Source organism: Pyricularia oryzae, chromosome 3, assembly GCF_000002495.2.
Source record: "Pyricularia oryzae 70-15 chromosome 3, whole genome shotgun sequence".
Taxonomy (NCBI): domain Eukaryota; kingdom Fungi; phylum Ascomycota; class Sordariomycetes; order Magnaporthales; family Pyriculariaceae; genus Pyricularia; species Pyricularia oryzae.
The window spans coordinates 3,106,028-3,121,661 of record NC_017849.1 but is presented as its reverse complement, the minus strand read 5'-3'; the positions used below and the strand labels follow the sequence as shown (position 1 = coordinate 3,121,661).

Here is a 15,634-nt window from a genome sequence, read left to right as displayed (position 1 = left end):
CTTCGACACGAATTGGGTGCCTCTATCCGAAACTATCGTCAGGGGCAACCCGTGTAGTTTCCATACGTGGTGTAGGTACAGGTTGGCGGTGTCCTCGGCATTGCAGGTCCCTTTACAAGGGACGAAGTGTCTCATCTTAGTCAGGCGGTCTACGACCACTAGGATGGCGTCGTGGCCGTTGCTTTGCGGCAAATGTGTGATAAAATCCATCGACAGGTGTTGCCATGAGCGTTCAGGAGTGGGCAGGGGTCGCAGGAGGCCCTGGTGGCCTTCGCGGGACGGGTTGATTCGGCGGCAGGTCTGGCATTTCTTTACCCATAATGATACGTAATGTAGCATTCCGGGCCAGTAATATTCTCGGGACAGCAGGTCGTAGGTTTTTGCTTTGCCGGGGTGACCGGCGACGGGGGAGTCGTGGCAGCGGCGCAGGATCTCGGCTTTCAGATTATTCGAATCGGGTACGTACAGTCTATTGCGGTAATACAAATAGCCGGATCGTTCTTCGCATTCGGCCAATTGCAGCTTGGGGTGGCGGTCGGCGCCTGTCCTCAACGCTTCTAGGGCAGATTGCGTTATCGGGTCGGATTCGTATCCGGCGTCTAGTAGCTCTATCAGGTGTCTTGGCAATAGGGGTTTGTTTTGGCGGATTATGGGTTGTAACCGGGTGGGGCGGGCAGGTAAATTGTGTTCTTTCAGTACGACTTGTGTTTGGTGCTTAAGTCGTTCATCCCCCTCCTCAGGCATATCCTCTGACCTCCTGGTTAGTGCGTCGGGCTTCGCTCCTTGTTTCCCGGGTCGGTAGGTGATACGGAAATTAAATCTTGACAGGAATTCGGCCCATCGGGCTTGTCGGCGGTTGAGCATTTTCGTCGTCGTGAAATATTCCAGGTTGCGGTGGTCCGTAATTACTTGGACCGGGGACGACGTCCCTTCGAGTTCCGGGCGCCATTCTTCAAAACAGCGGATAATGGCTAGCAATTCTTTGTCGTAAATCTCGTAATTGCATTCGGTAGCTGTGTGTTTTTTCGAAAAGAACGCGACGGGGCGGAGTATTCCGTCGTCGCCGTATTGTGACAATATTCCCGCAGAAACATAATCGGAAGCGTCGGTCTCCAGGATCACATCCTTTTCCCAATCGAAGTGCGCCAGTACGGGGGCTTCGGTAAACTTTCTCTTCAGCAGTCGGAAGGCGGTTTCGCAGGCGCTATTCCATTCGAATGCGACGTCTTTCTTGGTCAATCTCGTCAAAGGGGCTACGATCTTTGAGAAATCTCGGATAAAGCGCCGGTAAAAGTTGCCAAACCCCAAAAATGCTTGTACGTCAGTAAGCTTTTTGGGTGTTTGCCAGTCCAGGACAGCGGTGATTTTTTCAGGGTCCATTTTTACGCCTTCGACGCCGACCAGCAGGCCCAGGAACTTGGTTTCCGTCACGAAGAATTCGCACTTCGCGGCGTTGGCGTATAGCCCGGCTTTCCTCAGGGCTTCCAGTACGAGTTTCAAATGTTCTTCGTGTTCTGTTCGGGTGCGGCTATAAATCAAAATGTCGTCCAGGTAGGCTGTACAAAATACGTCTAAGTATTCGCGCAGGGAGTCGTTTATATATCTCTGGAACGTCGCGGGGGCTCCCGTTAGCCCGAAAGGCATGACTAGGCTCTCGTATAAGCCGAATCTCGTGCGGAATGCCGTCAGGTATTCTTCCCCCTTTTTAATCCGAATATTGTTAAAAGCGGAAACGATATCGATTTTCGAGAAGAATTTCATGCCGGCCAGGTTGTTCAGGGTCTCTCGGACTAGCGGCAGCGGGTAACGGTCTTTTACGGTAATGTTATTCAGCGCGCGGTAATCCACGCAAAACCTCAACCCTCCTCCCTGCTTCTTCACGAACAAAACGGGCGAGGCGACGGATGACGAACTGGGTCTGATAAACCCTTTTCTCAACTCTGCGGTCAGCCATTCCTTAAGGGCTATCAGCTCTTCGCGGGACATGGCGTACAGGGGGCCGAACGGCGGCGTTTTTCCTTCTATAAGCGGGATATGGTGGTCGGACGGTCGGTGTGGGGGCAGCTTCTCGGCTTCTTGCGGGGAAAATACGTCCGCGAATTCCCGGATTGTTTCGGGCAGGGTCGGCCCGTTCCTATTTTGGGGGTCGGCGGCTAGGACCTCATCAATCTGTTTCAAGGTTACGGCGTACAGTCGGCAGGATCGGCGGCGGGCGTACATGCTCGCGGCTTGCAGGGAGATAGGGGCGATATCCATTTCGCGGAGGGACGGCGGTCGGTCAGCCTGGTACTGGGGGCGGCTTTTTTTTGGTACGGCGTGTAAAGCTTTAACCTTCTCCGGTTTGTCGGGCATATTGCAGTGTCGGCGGCAATAGTCGCTGTCAAACGTAATAACGTGTGACGCGAATCCAATCGTTGGATCGTGCTGCTTTAGCCAAGGCATTCCTAGCACAATGGGGTAGTGGGCTAGCTGTGTGACGAAGAACAGCGCGTTTTTCTGGATGTGGTCCTTGATTCTCAATTGTCCTCGGACATAATGGGTGCACTTCCCACTTTCGGCGGTCCTTCCGTCGAATACTTCGATGTCGAATGGGTTTCGCAGCGGATACATTTGTAGTTGGCGTTCTTCGGCCCATCCTTGGTCGAGGAAGCATTTTCCTTCCGCACCGCAATCGGTGAGGGCATAGGTTGGGAGGTTTTGGCCCCCCACTGTCAGTTCGGCAGGCAGGATCATCAGGTCGGATCGTTGGTTATATTCCTCTTCAACGGGGAACCCGTGAACGGCGGCGGCAGAGATGCGGATCGCCGGCGGTTTATGCGCGGCCTTGGCGGCCTGGGGGCGACTTATCCCAGGCGGGCTCCGTTTTTCGAACTTCGGCTGCTGGAGCGGCTGGCGTCCGAGCCGCGGCGGGGGTTTTTAGGGAGTTTGGTTTGTATTTGGCGCGGGGACCTGGACCTGGACCTGGATCGTTCGATTCCGGCCTGGTGCAGCCGCGTGCGGCGGGTATCCGGTTCCGGGCATTTGGCAACGAAATGTTCTTGGGATCCACAACGGTAACATAGCATGTTTTCCTTGCGGTTGTGGCGGCGTTGGCTGCTCAGGTCCATAGGGTCGTTAAGCGGGAGCTCCGCGTTTGGCTTGGGGGCGGCCCGCGGTATGTCGGGTTGGGTTCGGGGAGCCGCGCGCGCGGGGGGCGCTGCGGCCCGAGGGGTACGTGTCTGTCTATTTTTATACTGCTGGTGCTGGCGGTAGCGGTTATCCAAGCTTTGCAGGTGTCGGGTGAATTCGTGGTATTGGCGAGATGGGGCGGGGTTGTGGAGGAGCATGTCCTGGAGCTCTTCCGATATTCCCTGGAATAAAAGAGGGGGGAGGGCATCCTCCGGCATTTCTCCTTCCAAAGACAGGCGTTGGAACTCCGACAGATACTCGGCGAAATCTACGTTCCGCTGCTTCAGGGCATATAGTTTGTTTTGTGCGTTTTGGACGTGGTCGGGGTCCCCGAATGCCTCCTCTAGGTATTGGAGGAGATCCGTATAATCTCCGAATTGGGGTGTGCCTCCGACCATTTTGGGCAGGATTAGGTTGTACGCTTTACCGGACAGTCGACCGGCTACATAAATCAGGCGTGATTCGGGGTTGGGGAAGCGGTCTTTGTTTGAGGTCATCTTCCCCCGGATTTGGGTGGCGAAGCGGCGGAGGTCGGAGCGGGCGCCCGTAAATTTATCGGGGTCTGGAAGTCGTTCAGAAAGGCGGGCGGAGGCGGGATGTTCGGAAGCAGGCGGCGGAGTCGTTCCCATAGGAGTAACCATAAGGGGTTCAACAGGCGTGTTGGTAGTTGGGGCGGGGGTGGTTATGTGTACCGTGGGTAGCGTTACGGTCCGAACTTCCTTCAGTTCGGACCGTGTTTTCTCTAATTCGGCGAAAGCGGCATCCCGGGAGGTTATGGCGGAGGCCTTTTCCATGGCCATGGCCAGAATGTCGGCCTGCGCCTTGTCGCGGACACGGTCCGTTTCGGCGCGGGCGCGTTGGGTCTCGGCTTCCTGCATTTCTAGGCAGGAGTTCAGGCGGACGTTGCTATCGTGCAATAGTTGCAGCTTTTGGTAGGAATCGGAGATGTAAGACACCCATTGTTCAGGGTGTCCTTGTAGGTGTTCGATCAGTTCCTCGGTCGAATCGGTTAAGATCGGGGGTTGCAGTGACGCAGGCATCGCGGGCACCTAATGAAGGAGCTACGTAATGTCACGGGCTGGCAGGGCGGACAGGTAGGTGCGGGCGATCAGGTAACAGGACAGAGTATATTGGCTATCTAGTCTTCCAGGTACGGGGTAGCAGGTGGTTGTTGACGAAGACGTAGCTCGAGGAGCTACATATCGGAGACTGCAGAGATTTCGCGTAGATATACGCGCGCGAGGCGCTCGGCCCTCGCGCCTTCACGTGACAGGGGTCATGACTAAGCGACAGCCCAGTGGCTGTCCTTCAGGTCTGTGACAATTGGGCGTTAAATACCCCCAATATATCGCAACCAAACCGATTAATATAAAGGTATTTAATATAACGAAAAAAGTTTTGCGGCAAAATAACGCAACGCATTATACCGCGCAATTTATAATAAAAATAAGAAAATATATCCACAAAATAAAGAAAAAAAAACGTAAAAAAAACGTGGCGACGTTCCGTCGACGAACGACCAAATTTTAATTTAGCGACGCGACTAAATATGGCGCAAAAAAAAAATTAGTAAAAAAAAACGAAATTAAAAATAAAAATTAGGGAAATACAAATTATTTAAAACCAAAGGGATTTGGCCAAAAAAAGGAAATTTAATATTACGACCAGATAATTGGGCCGGTACCAAAAAGGCCAAATGGGGTTACACCCCCTTTAATAATATTCGCCCAAAAAAAATACCGACCGGCAAAATAATAATTACCTAAAAATAAGGCCACGAAATTTTACGTAATTTTACGTAACGGCTAAGGGAATGGATTTTTATAATTTGTAAAATTTCAATTGAAAATTACAAATTAAATAAATTAAAAAAAATTATATTTGAAATATAATTTATATAAGGCACGTTTATTACCATATAAATAAATTCGATTTTAGGATTGTTTAGCAGTAATTAAATTTTAATTAACTTTAATATTTATTCAAAAACGATTATAATTTTACCCCCAATTATTAAGAACCCCAGTTACCCAGCCAAACGCTCAATTGTTTCAACCCACTGTATTTTACCATAAGAATAAGTTACCCAATACCTTGATCGTAACACTTAATACACCCACTAAAATTGGTAGATTTATATAATAAATTAGCTTTTATTTTTATTAATATATCTTATTATATTTCTATTTTTTCATTATTAATAGGACAGATATATATTACTTGATTCCAATATAAGTAAGCTTCAAATATGTTAAAAATATATTTTACTACTTTAAAACTATAATAATTATCCTAGTTTCGCTTATATAAAACTTTGGGTAAATATTAAATATACAAGGGTAAATATAAAAAAAAAGCGGTAAGTTAATTGATTAAAATGTCCTGATAATATAAGAACCCCAATAAACACAAGTTGTCACGGGCAGGCAGGGCGGACAGGTAGGTGCGGGCGATCAGGTAACAGGACAGAGTATATTGGCTATCTAGTCTTCCAGGTACGGGGTAGCAGGTGGTTGTTGACGAAGACGTAGCTCGAGGAGCTACATATCGGAGACTGCAGAGATTTCGCGTAGATATACGCGCGCGAGGCGCTCGGCCCTCGCGCCTTCACGTGACAGGGGTCATGACTAAGCGACAGCCCAGTGGCTGTCCTTCAGGTCTGTGACAGTATTCCCCCCTTCCAGGCCGAGCTCCGTCACGGCCGGGGCCCGGGCTTATGGGGGTATCGACGGTGGAAATTCTTTACCAATTGAGCAGCGTTTTCCAGGTAATCGGCAGGTTCAGTCGTGGGTTCGCTATATCCAGCCCAACGGACGATATATTTCAGCCGGCGGCCTCCTCGGCCGCGGGTTTCCCAAAAGGAGTCGAGGATCTCTTCGACTTCGTATTCTCTCTCACCTTCCACTTCCAAATGGGGTGGCGGTGCAGGTTGTTGGCCCGGCAGGGGCTCAACGTCAGCAGGTTTTAGTCGGTTTATATTGAAAACAGGGTGTACTCTCATAGACGACGGCAGGTCCAAACGGTAGGCGTACGGGCTAATCACTTCAGAAATTCGGAAGGGTCCCAAGTTCTTCCAATCCAGTTTCTTCTGCGGGCGGGCGGTCTGGATGTTCCGTGCGTCTAACCATACATATTGGCCGACGGTAAGCCGGCGGGCCGGGGTACGGTGTCGGTTCGCCTGTTCTTCGTAACGGGCTTGGGCGGCGGTCATTTCGGCGCGGGCTTGTTCCAGAATGGCTTCCATTCGGGCGGCTAGCTTTTCGGCATCCCGCTGGGCGGGCAAAGGCTGGTTCAGGGGTACCGGCTCGAATCCCATGCGGGGATGGAATCCGTAAGTCGCGTAAAACGGGGAGGTTCCGGTGGTCTCGGACTTGTGGGAGTTGGCTGTGAATTCGGCGAGGGGAAGCCAACTTTCCCAATCATCTTGCAGGTAGGCCACATAAGCTCTCAAATATTGTTCCAGGGACGCGTTAAAACGCTCGGTCTGTCCGTCAGTCTCGGGGTGGTGAGCAGTGGATAGCAGGCTGTCGATTTTCAAACGGGTTGTCAGGTGTTTCCAAAACTTCGACACGAATTGGGTGCCTCTATCCGAAACTATCGTCAGGGGCAACCCGTGTAGTTTCCATACGTGGTGTAGGTACAGGTTGGCGGTGTCCTCGGCATTGCAGGTCCCTTTACAAGGGACGAAGTGTCTCATCTTAGTCAGGCGGTCTACGACCACTAGGATGGCGTCGTGGCCGTTGCTTTGCGGCAAATGTGTGATAAAATCCATCGACAGGTGTTGCCATGAGCGTTCAGGAGTGGGCAGGGGTCGCAGGAGGCCCTGGTGGCCTTCGCGGGACGGGTTGATTCGGCGGCAGGTCTGGCATTTCTTTACCCATAATGATACGTAATGTAGCATTCCGGGCCAGTAATATTCTCGGGACAGCAGGTCGTAGGTTTTTGCTTTGCCGGGGTGACCGGCGACGGGGGAGTCGTGGCAGCGGCGCAGGATCTCGGCTTTCAGATTATTCGAATCGGGTACGTACAGTCTATTGCGGTAATACAAATAGCCGGATCGTTCTTCGCATTCGGCCAATTGCAGCTTGGGGTGGCGGTCGGCGCCTGTCCTCAACGCTTCTAGGGCAGATTGCGTTATCGGGTCGGATTCGTATCCGGCGTCTAGTAGCTCTATCAGGTGTCTTGGCAATAGGGGTTTGTTTTGGCGGATTATGGGTTGTAACCGGGTGGGGCGGGCAGGTAAATTGTGTTCTTTCAGTACGACTTGTGTTTGGTGCTTAAGTCGTTCATCCCCCTCCTCAGGCATATCCTCTGACCTCCTGGTTAGTGCGTCGGGCTTCGCTCCTTGTTTCCCGGGTCGGTAGGTGATACGGAAATTAAATCTTGACAGGAATTCGGCCCATCGGGCTTGTCGGCGGTTGAGCATTTTCGTCGTCGTGAAATATTCCAGGTTGCGGTGGTCCGTAATTATTTGGACCGGGGACGACGTCCCTTCGAGTTCCGGGCGCCATTCTTCAAAACAGCGGATAATGGCTAGCAATTCTTTGTCGTAAATCTCGTAATTGCATTCGGTAGCTGTGTGTTTTTTCGAAAAGAACGCGACGGGGCGGAGTATTCCGTCGTCGCCGTATTGTGACAATATTCCCGCAGAAACATAATCGGAAGCGTCGGTCTCCAGGATCACATCCTTTTCCCAATCGAAGTGCGCCAGTACGGGGGCTTCGGTAAACTTTCTCTTCAGCAGTCGGAAGGCGGTTTCGCAGGCGCTATTCCATTCGAATGCGACGTCTTTCTTGGTCAATCTCGTCAAAGGGGCTACGATCTTTGAGAAATCTCGGATAAAGCGCCGGTAAAAGTTGCCAAACCCCAAAAATGCTTGTACGTCAGTAAGCTTTTTGGGTGTTTGCCAGTCCAGGACAGCGGTGATTTTTTCAGGGTCCATTTTTACGCCTTCGACGCCGACCAGCAGGCCCAGGAACTTGGTTTCCGTCACGAAGAATTCGCACTTCGCGGCGTTGGCGTATAGCCCGGCTTTCCTCAGGGCTTCCAGTACGAGTTTCAAATGTTCTTCGTGTTCTGTTCGGGTGCGGCTATAAATCAAAATGTCGTCCAGGTAGGCTGTACAAAATACGTCTAAGTATTCGCGCAGGGAGTCGTTTATATATCTCTGGAACGTCGCGGGGGCTCCCGTTAGCCCGAAAGGCATGACTAGGCTCTCGTATAAGCCGAATCTCGTGCGGAATGCCGTCAGGTATTCTTCCCCCTTTTTAATCCGAATATTGTTAAAAGCGGAAACGATATCGATTTTCGAGAAGAATTTCATGCCGGCCAGGTTGTTCAGGGTCTCTCGGACTAGCGGCAGCGGGTAACGGTCTTTTACGGTAATGTTATTCAGCGCGCGGTAATCCACGCAAAACCTCAACCCTCCTCCCTGCTTCTTCACGAACAAAACGGGCGAGGCGACGGATGACGAACTGGGTCTGATAAACCCTTTTTTCAACTCTGCGGTCAGCCATTCCTTAAGGGCTATCAGCTCTTCGCGGGACATGGCGTACAGGGGGCCGAACGGCGGCGTTTTTCCTTCTATAAGCGGGATATGGTGGTCGGACGGTCGGTGTGGGGGCAGCTTCTCGGCTTCTTGCGGGGAAAATACGTCCGCGAATTCCCGGATTGTTTCGGGCAGGGTCGGCCCGTTCCTATTTTGGGGGTCGGCGGCTAGGACCTCATCAATCTGTTTCAAGGTTACGGCGTACAGTCGGCAGGATCGGCGGCGGGCGTACATGCTCGCGGCTTGCAGGGAGATAGGGGCGATATCCATTTCGCGGAGGGACGGCGGTCGGTCAGCCTGGTACTGGGGGCGGCTTTTTTTTGGTACGGCGTGTAAAGCTTTAACCTTCTCCGGTTTGTCGGGCATATTGCAGTGTCGGCGGCAATAGTCGCTGTCAAACGTAATAACGTGTGACGCGAATCCAATCGTTGGGTCGTGCTGCTTTAGCCAAGGCATTCCTAACACAATGGGGTAATGGGCTAGCTGTGTAACGAAAAACAGCGCGTTTTTCTGGATGTGGTCCTTGATTCTCAATTGTCCTCGGACATAATGGGTGCACTTCCCACTTTCGGCGGTCCTTCCGTCGAATACTTCGATGTCGAATGGGTTTCGCAGCGGATACATTTGTAGTTGGCGTTCTTCGGCCCATCCTTGGTCGAGGAAGCATTTTCCTTCCGCACCGCAATCGGTGAGGGCATAGGTTGGGAGGTTTTGGCCCCCCACTGTCAGTTCGGCAGGCAGGATCATCAGGTCGGATCGTTGGTTATATTCCTCTTCAACGGGGAACCCGTGAACGGCGGCGGCAGAGATGCGGATCGCCGGCGGTCTATGCGCGGCCTTGGCGGCCTGGGGGCGACTTATCCCAGGCGGGCTCCGTTTTTCGAACTTCGGCTGCTGGAGCGGCTGGCGTCCGAGCCGCGGCGGGGGTTTTTAGGGAGTTTGGTTTGTATTTGGCGCGGGGACCTGGACCTGGACCTGGATCGTTCGATTCCGGCCTGGTGCAGCCGCGTGCGGCGGGTATCCGGTTCTGGGCATTTGGCAACAAAATGTTCTTGGGATCCACAGCGGTAGCATAGCATATTTTCTTTGCGGTTGTGGCGGCGTTGGCTGCTTAGGTCCATGGGGTCGTTAAACGGAAATTCCGCGTTTGGCTTGGGGGCGGCCCGCGGTATGTCGGTTTGGGTCCGGGGGGCCGCGCGCGCGGGGGGCGCTGCGGTCCGAGGGGTACGTGTCTGTCTGTTTTTATACTGCTGGTGCTGGCGGTAGCGGTTATCCAAGCTTTGCAGGTGTCGGGTAAATTCGTGGTACTGGCGGGATGGGGCGGGGTTGTGGAGGAGCATGTCCTGGAGCTCTTCCGATATTCCCTGGAATAGAAGAGGGGGGAGGGCATCCTCCGGCATTTCTCCTTCCAGAGACAGGCGTTGGAACTCCGACAGATACTCGGCGAAATCTACGTTCCGCTGCTTCAGGGCGTATAATTTGTTTTGTGCGTTTTGGACGTGGTCGGGGTCCCCGAATGCCTCCTCTAGGTATTGGAGGAGATCCGTATAATCTCCGAATTGGGGTGTGCCTCCGACCATTTTGGGCAGGATCAGGTTGTACGCTTTACCGGACAGTCGACCGGCTACATAAATCAGGCGTGATTCGGGGTTGGGGAAGCGGTCTTTGTTTGAGGTCATTTTCCCCCGGATTTGGGTGGCGAAGCGGCGGAGGTCGGAGCGGGCGCCCGTAAATTTATCGGGGTCTGGAAGTCGTTCAGAAAGGCGGGCGGAGGCGGGATGTTCGGAAGCAGGCGGCGGAGTCGTTCCCATAGGAGTAACCATAAGGGGTTCAACAGGCGTGTTGGTAGTTGGGGCGGGGGTGGTTATGTGTACCGTGGGTAGCGTTACGGTCCGAACTTCCTTCAGTTCGGACCGTGTTTTCTCTAATTCGGCGAAAGCGGCATCCCGGGAGGTTATGGCGGAGGCCTTTTCCATGGCCATGGCCAGAATGTCGGCCTGCGCCTTGTCGCGGACACGGTCCGTTTCGGCGCGGGCGCGTTGGGTCTCGGCTTCCTGCATTTCTAGGCAGGAGTTCAGGCGGACGTTGCTATCGTGCAATAGTTGCAGCTTTTGGTAGGAATCGGAGATGTAAGACACCCATTGTTCAGGGTGTCCTTGTAGGTGTTCGATCAGTTCCTCGGTCGAATCGGTTAAGATCGGGGGTTGCAGTGACGCAGGCATCGCGGGCACCTAATGAAGGAGCTACGTAATGTCACGGGCAGGCAGGGCGGACAGGTAGGTGCGGGCGATCAGGTAACAGGACAGAGTATATTGGCTATCTAGTCTTCCAGGTACGGGGTAGCAGGTGGTTGTTGACGAAGACGTAGCTCGAGGAGCTACATATCGGAGACTGCAGAGATTTCGCGTAGATATACGCGCGCGAGGCGCTCGGCCCTCGCGCCTTCACGTGACAGGGGTCATGACTAAGCGACAGCCCAGTGGCTGTCCTTCAGGTCTGTGACACAAGTAGAACTTATTTTTATTTAAAGTTTATAATATATTATGGTGACGGGCGATAAAAAACCACCCTTTGTCGCCGTATATATATGCGTGGGCCTGTGTTAATTTAATTGTTCGCGAGAACTGTTAAATACCTAAATTACCTTTTTGCTCAAAACTATTACCAAAGTCGGCAAAGCCCATAAAGCCCATACCAGCGGACACTGTACAGGGGGATTAACTTTTACCTTTACCACCATATTAAACATTAAACCCCCAAGTTTGCTTTTGAAACTAGTATTTTACCTCTCTAACTTTAATATAATAAGTAAAGCTACGTGAGTTAAAAATAAATATTATAACGATAAAAGTAAAGCTTAATGCTTTCATAAAATAGCCCCTAGTATAAGTTATGCTGGTGGTGCCGCTCTTGATTATAATTTAAAATAGAAAACAATTTCGCTATTTATTAGTTCCCGCGAAATATCAAATTAATACAGAAATTACATAAATACATACGGCGAGTGAAAATGGATTTCTTTCTCCTTGTATTATAGTTTTCGCAATTAGTTTCTGTTTCTAGTTGCTCGAGAAGAAACCAAGGAGAAGTATAAACGCAAATGCAAAATGCAAAATAGTCCATATAGTTCAAAAAGTATTATATACCCACGCGCATATTTGCTTATAAACTAATATATCCTCGCCTAACGTTGCTCTCGTCCAAGCAGCCGTTCTCTTCCGGCGAAACACCCTGCATAATAATATTAAATCCAACGGTGAAAACGGATCCAAAGGCCTTTCTGCTGCTGCCCACGCCTGCTGAGCACCTATCCAAAGGGCAGGCTAATAGGTGTTACCTTTACACATTTTGCCAATAGATTTGCGTAGTCCGGGCAATATATGTCCCACTTGCACCATGCGCCCGACCTTGTTACCTCTAACATAATGCTGATAGGCTTCGACGTTGAGCCAGGTATATTGAGAAAGGTCAGGCTGAGGTGCGTAAGCATACTCGATGGGGTAATCCTCCTTATTTAAAAAACTCAAGGGGACGTCCTCGTCGGCCATCTCGAATTCATACAGCCAGCCAGTCTCGTTAGGCATATAAAACAAGAGATAAAAGTATGCATGAACGAAGGCTGGGAACGTAGCTCCAAAGCGGTCTGGGTAACCTTGGCGAAGAGGTGTAACTCGTTCGAACGCTCTCCCTCCGTTGCATGTTGTTGAAAAGCCATTGCACTTTTTTATGATACCAGGATCGCGAACGTCGATTCGATAAACTCTTATTGCCAGAGTAATTGAATTGCCGAATAGAAAGGCAAAAGTTAAAAGAGAGGATATTTGCATTTTCAAAGCAATATAATTATAGCGCAATTAGTAAATGTAACACTAACGTGGATAAATATAAGAAGTAAAAAGACAAATATACATAAAGGGGAAAGAAAATCTCTACTTCAAAGAGGGATTAAAATATTTAAATATTCGTCGCTTACTAAAATATCATAAATAGACGTTTGAATAGCTACCCACCTATTATTAGCAAATTCAAATCTTCGGCGTACGCCGAACGTTTAGATTTGATATATAAATTAAGCCCCCTAGATCAGAGAAGGGTTAGACCTTCCATATTCTTTACCAGCTATATAAACTTATAAATTAATAAAACTATTTAAGGAAACTGCGCTTGTTTTATTATAAGAAGATTTCGTCGAGTCCGTTTATTTATAGATGAATAATTGTACTGCTTATATTTGGGGCGTATTATACTCGAATATTAGCGCGAATATATATATATATATATATATAATTTATCTTAATTGGAATAATATCTTGTATTAATAGAAGTCTCCTCCCGATTATAAAGTTGGTTCCTTACCCGTTATTCCAGCTCCCAGCTGTTTGGCAACTCTTATAATGACCTACTTATCTTGTTCAATCTCTAAGAAATACATCTGTTGAATTTCACTTCAATTTCGTCAAAATGGTTAAGTTTTCAACTTTGGGACTTATTATCGGCCTTATTTCTCTACAGGGTGCGACGGCGGCGCCGCCCCCAAAACCAGCGGTAAAGATTCCGAAACGCATTTATTACGTGGGCCCATGGTTGGAACCCGGGCCAAACGACGTGCTTAGTATTCCCGCCAATGCCAACTTCTACTCGAGCCATCACTATGCTGTCGACAAGGCGGAAGAGGAAAAGAAAGTAATCTATCCGATTGACACTGAGAATATCAAAGATAAACTCGTCCCAAAGACATTCGGGCCTTCGGAACCGATAGATACAATGGCGGACTGGACAACAAAACCGGGTGATAGAATCCCAGACAGCGCTGTCGGCCTCCCAGATCGTTGCGATGATTATTGATACCCATAAACCGAATGAGTCTAAATCGACCAACGTAAATGGAGTAAGCGCTCGGTACTGTTTTTGGATTGATGAGCTCGCCCATTGTAAGGATCAGGCCTCCGGACCTACCCTCAGAATCACCACTCCACCCCAGCAGCTGTTACGGAGTGGCGTGCCTGGGCGACTGTCAACCGTGATTAGTTCCACCTTTCGTTACAAGGCGCTAGGGTGAGTCTGTATCTATTTGTTTAGGCGCGTGTACGCGATTGACATTGCGTACATTTCTATTTTGTTTATATTTAGCTTCGGATCTTCAGATAAAATCGCCCCTTTATTGCACTTTTATCTCTTTGGGATCGCTTTTGTAACACCAGGAACGTAGGACGGGGCTAATATTAGGGGCTAGCCCCTGAGGGTTGGAGCCGGTGGCGCACCGGTTTAACCACGCACTATATATACTATGCAATTAATGCAATCAATGCAACCAACACCCCCGACAAACACAGCCTTTTCTTGAAGTAGCTTTATAATTTCAATAACAATGCCGTTCATTATCGCTTATAACAATGTCAAATAGTTTTCCCTCGACCTATGTAATCTCAAGCATTTGAGCCTCGAGGTACACCGATGCCTAATCCAACAACGCAGTTTAAAAATACAAAGCCCACTATATCGTTTTTTCTTTCTTTCTTTTTTTTGAATTCCGCTACAATAATGTGTCGAATCTTCTCATGTTTTAATGGTGAGAAACAAAACTATCAACGCCCGGATCGCATTTCCCGCACACAAATCCCTACGCATAAATGAGGTACGTGAACACTGATCAGTGAATGGGTAGACGACCAGTGAGTAGCGCTATCTAGGCTTACTCGCTTGGCACCGCTTTATACGTCTGCACAACGCTGACGAATGCCCTGAAAAGTCACAGAAGAAAGATAGATGAGTTACAATTAGACAAAGCTAATCGCACTAAGTTTCGTTCCAATGCCTGATCCCTACGCGTCGACGATGTCCGTGAATAGAAAAATTTCGACTATTTACCTGCAAAGATTTGTGCTTGACCTGCCCAAACTTCCAGGACTGTCCGGGATTGCTGCTGATGCGTTCGACCTTTCGAACGAAGCGCGGGCTCTTCTTGGAGATATCGAACTACCAAGTTACCAACCCAGACTTTTTCAACACCTTGACGTAGAAGGTCTTGCATCCGGAGTTGCACTCGAGATATCCCCCATCATCCATGGCATAAACCGAGCCCGATCCGGCTTTGACAGATTACGAAGCAACAATGATCCCGATCCCGCTGCTTTGCAAATGGGGTGCAACCTCGCCTGACGGGTCTGGATCGACCCTTTCAGATTAATTAACACCCACTGTTCTCCAAAGGAGCCCAAGCTCTTGTAATGGCGCAAATATCACCGCGCCCGTGGATACAATCTTTGTCGGGATTTTAACGTGCCCCAACTGCTGGAATCTTGTAAACACCATAAACTGTGCTCTGTAAGTAGGACTCGGTTGCGGGCTGGCTCCTGACGCTTGTCTGAAAGAGGTAAGAATACGGCTTTCAGCTTGTTCTGCTAACCTGTCGGCTTTGGGTTTCCTTGAGTCGCCTTTTGCTGTTGTATGCCGCTTATGCAGGCGCAAGCTGAAAGATGTGGCTTCTGGCGCATGCCAATAAGTGTTTTCTCCTATCCTCCACGGAGTATTGTACCTGTTGCCGTGTAACCCAATTACCCTTTCCAGACATTGTTAACTTGGTCGAAAACGTGCCCGGCACTTGGAAGTGGCGAGGCAACTCAGTTATTTTGATGTCGTACTTTGCTTCGCCAGTATTTATTCGAACGTGTTATGTCAGGATTCACCTATTTGAGTTTCTTCGCAAGTTGGAATCTGGCAAGCTGCGAAAAAACCAAGCAAAGTGATGAGAGAAGTAAGACTGACCTGCTAGGTTCCAGACTCTGTCAGTCCACCTAACAATATGGCGCTTGCACCGAAAGATGTCAATGGGAACCAGTGGCGGGCCTTTTGTGAGCACAGCCAGCGGTAGGCCTCAGCATTGAAGAGAATATCTCGGCAGTTCTCGACCTCGTTGTG

At 49.9% G+C, this 15,634-nt stretch overlaps 3 protein-coding genes across 3 annotated transcripts; 1 reads left to right on the top strand and 2 right to left on the bottom strand.

Annotated features, from left to right (window-relative positions):
- Positions 1–11,900: 11,900 nt before the first annotated feature.
- MGG_16781 (uncharacterized protein) lies at positions 11,901–12,264 on the bottom strand (the record flags this gene model as incomplete). The annotated part of the gene is made up of 2 exons (XM_003712098.1): positions 11,901–11,947; positions 12,054–12,264. The coding sequence occupies 2 exons, from the start codon at positions 12,262–12,264 to the stop codon at positions 11,901–11,903; spliced, it is 258 nt and encodes an 85-aa protein (XP_003712146.1).
- A 913-nt stretch (positions 12,265–13,177) lies between these two features.
- Positions 13,178–13,561, top strand: MGG_05795 (uncharacterized protein; the record flags this gene model as incomplete). Its single annotated transcript, XM_003712097.1, has 1 exon — positions 13,178–13,561. The coding sequence occupies one exon, from the start codon at positions 13,178–13,180 to the stop codon at positions 13,559–13,561; it is 384 nt and encodes a 127-aa protein (XP_003712145.1).
- An 866-nt stretch (positions 13,562–14,427) lies between these two features.
- MGG_16780 (uncharacterized protein) lies at positions 14,428–15,287 on the bottom strand (the record flags this gene model as incomplete). Its single annotated transcript, XM_003712096.1, has 4 exons — positions 14,428–14,457; positions 14,585–14,692; positions 14,915–15,156; positions 15,275–15,287. The coding sequence occupies 4 exons, from the start codon at positions 15,285–15,287 to the stop codon at positions 14,428–14,430; spliced, it is 393 nt and encodes a 130-aa protein (XP_003712144.1).
- Between the last annotated feature and the right edge of the window lie 347 nt (positions 15,288–15,634).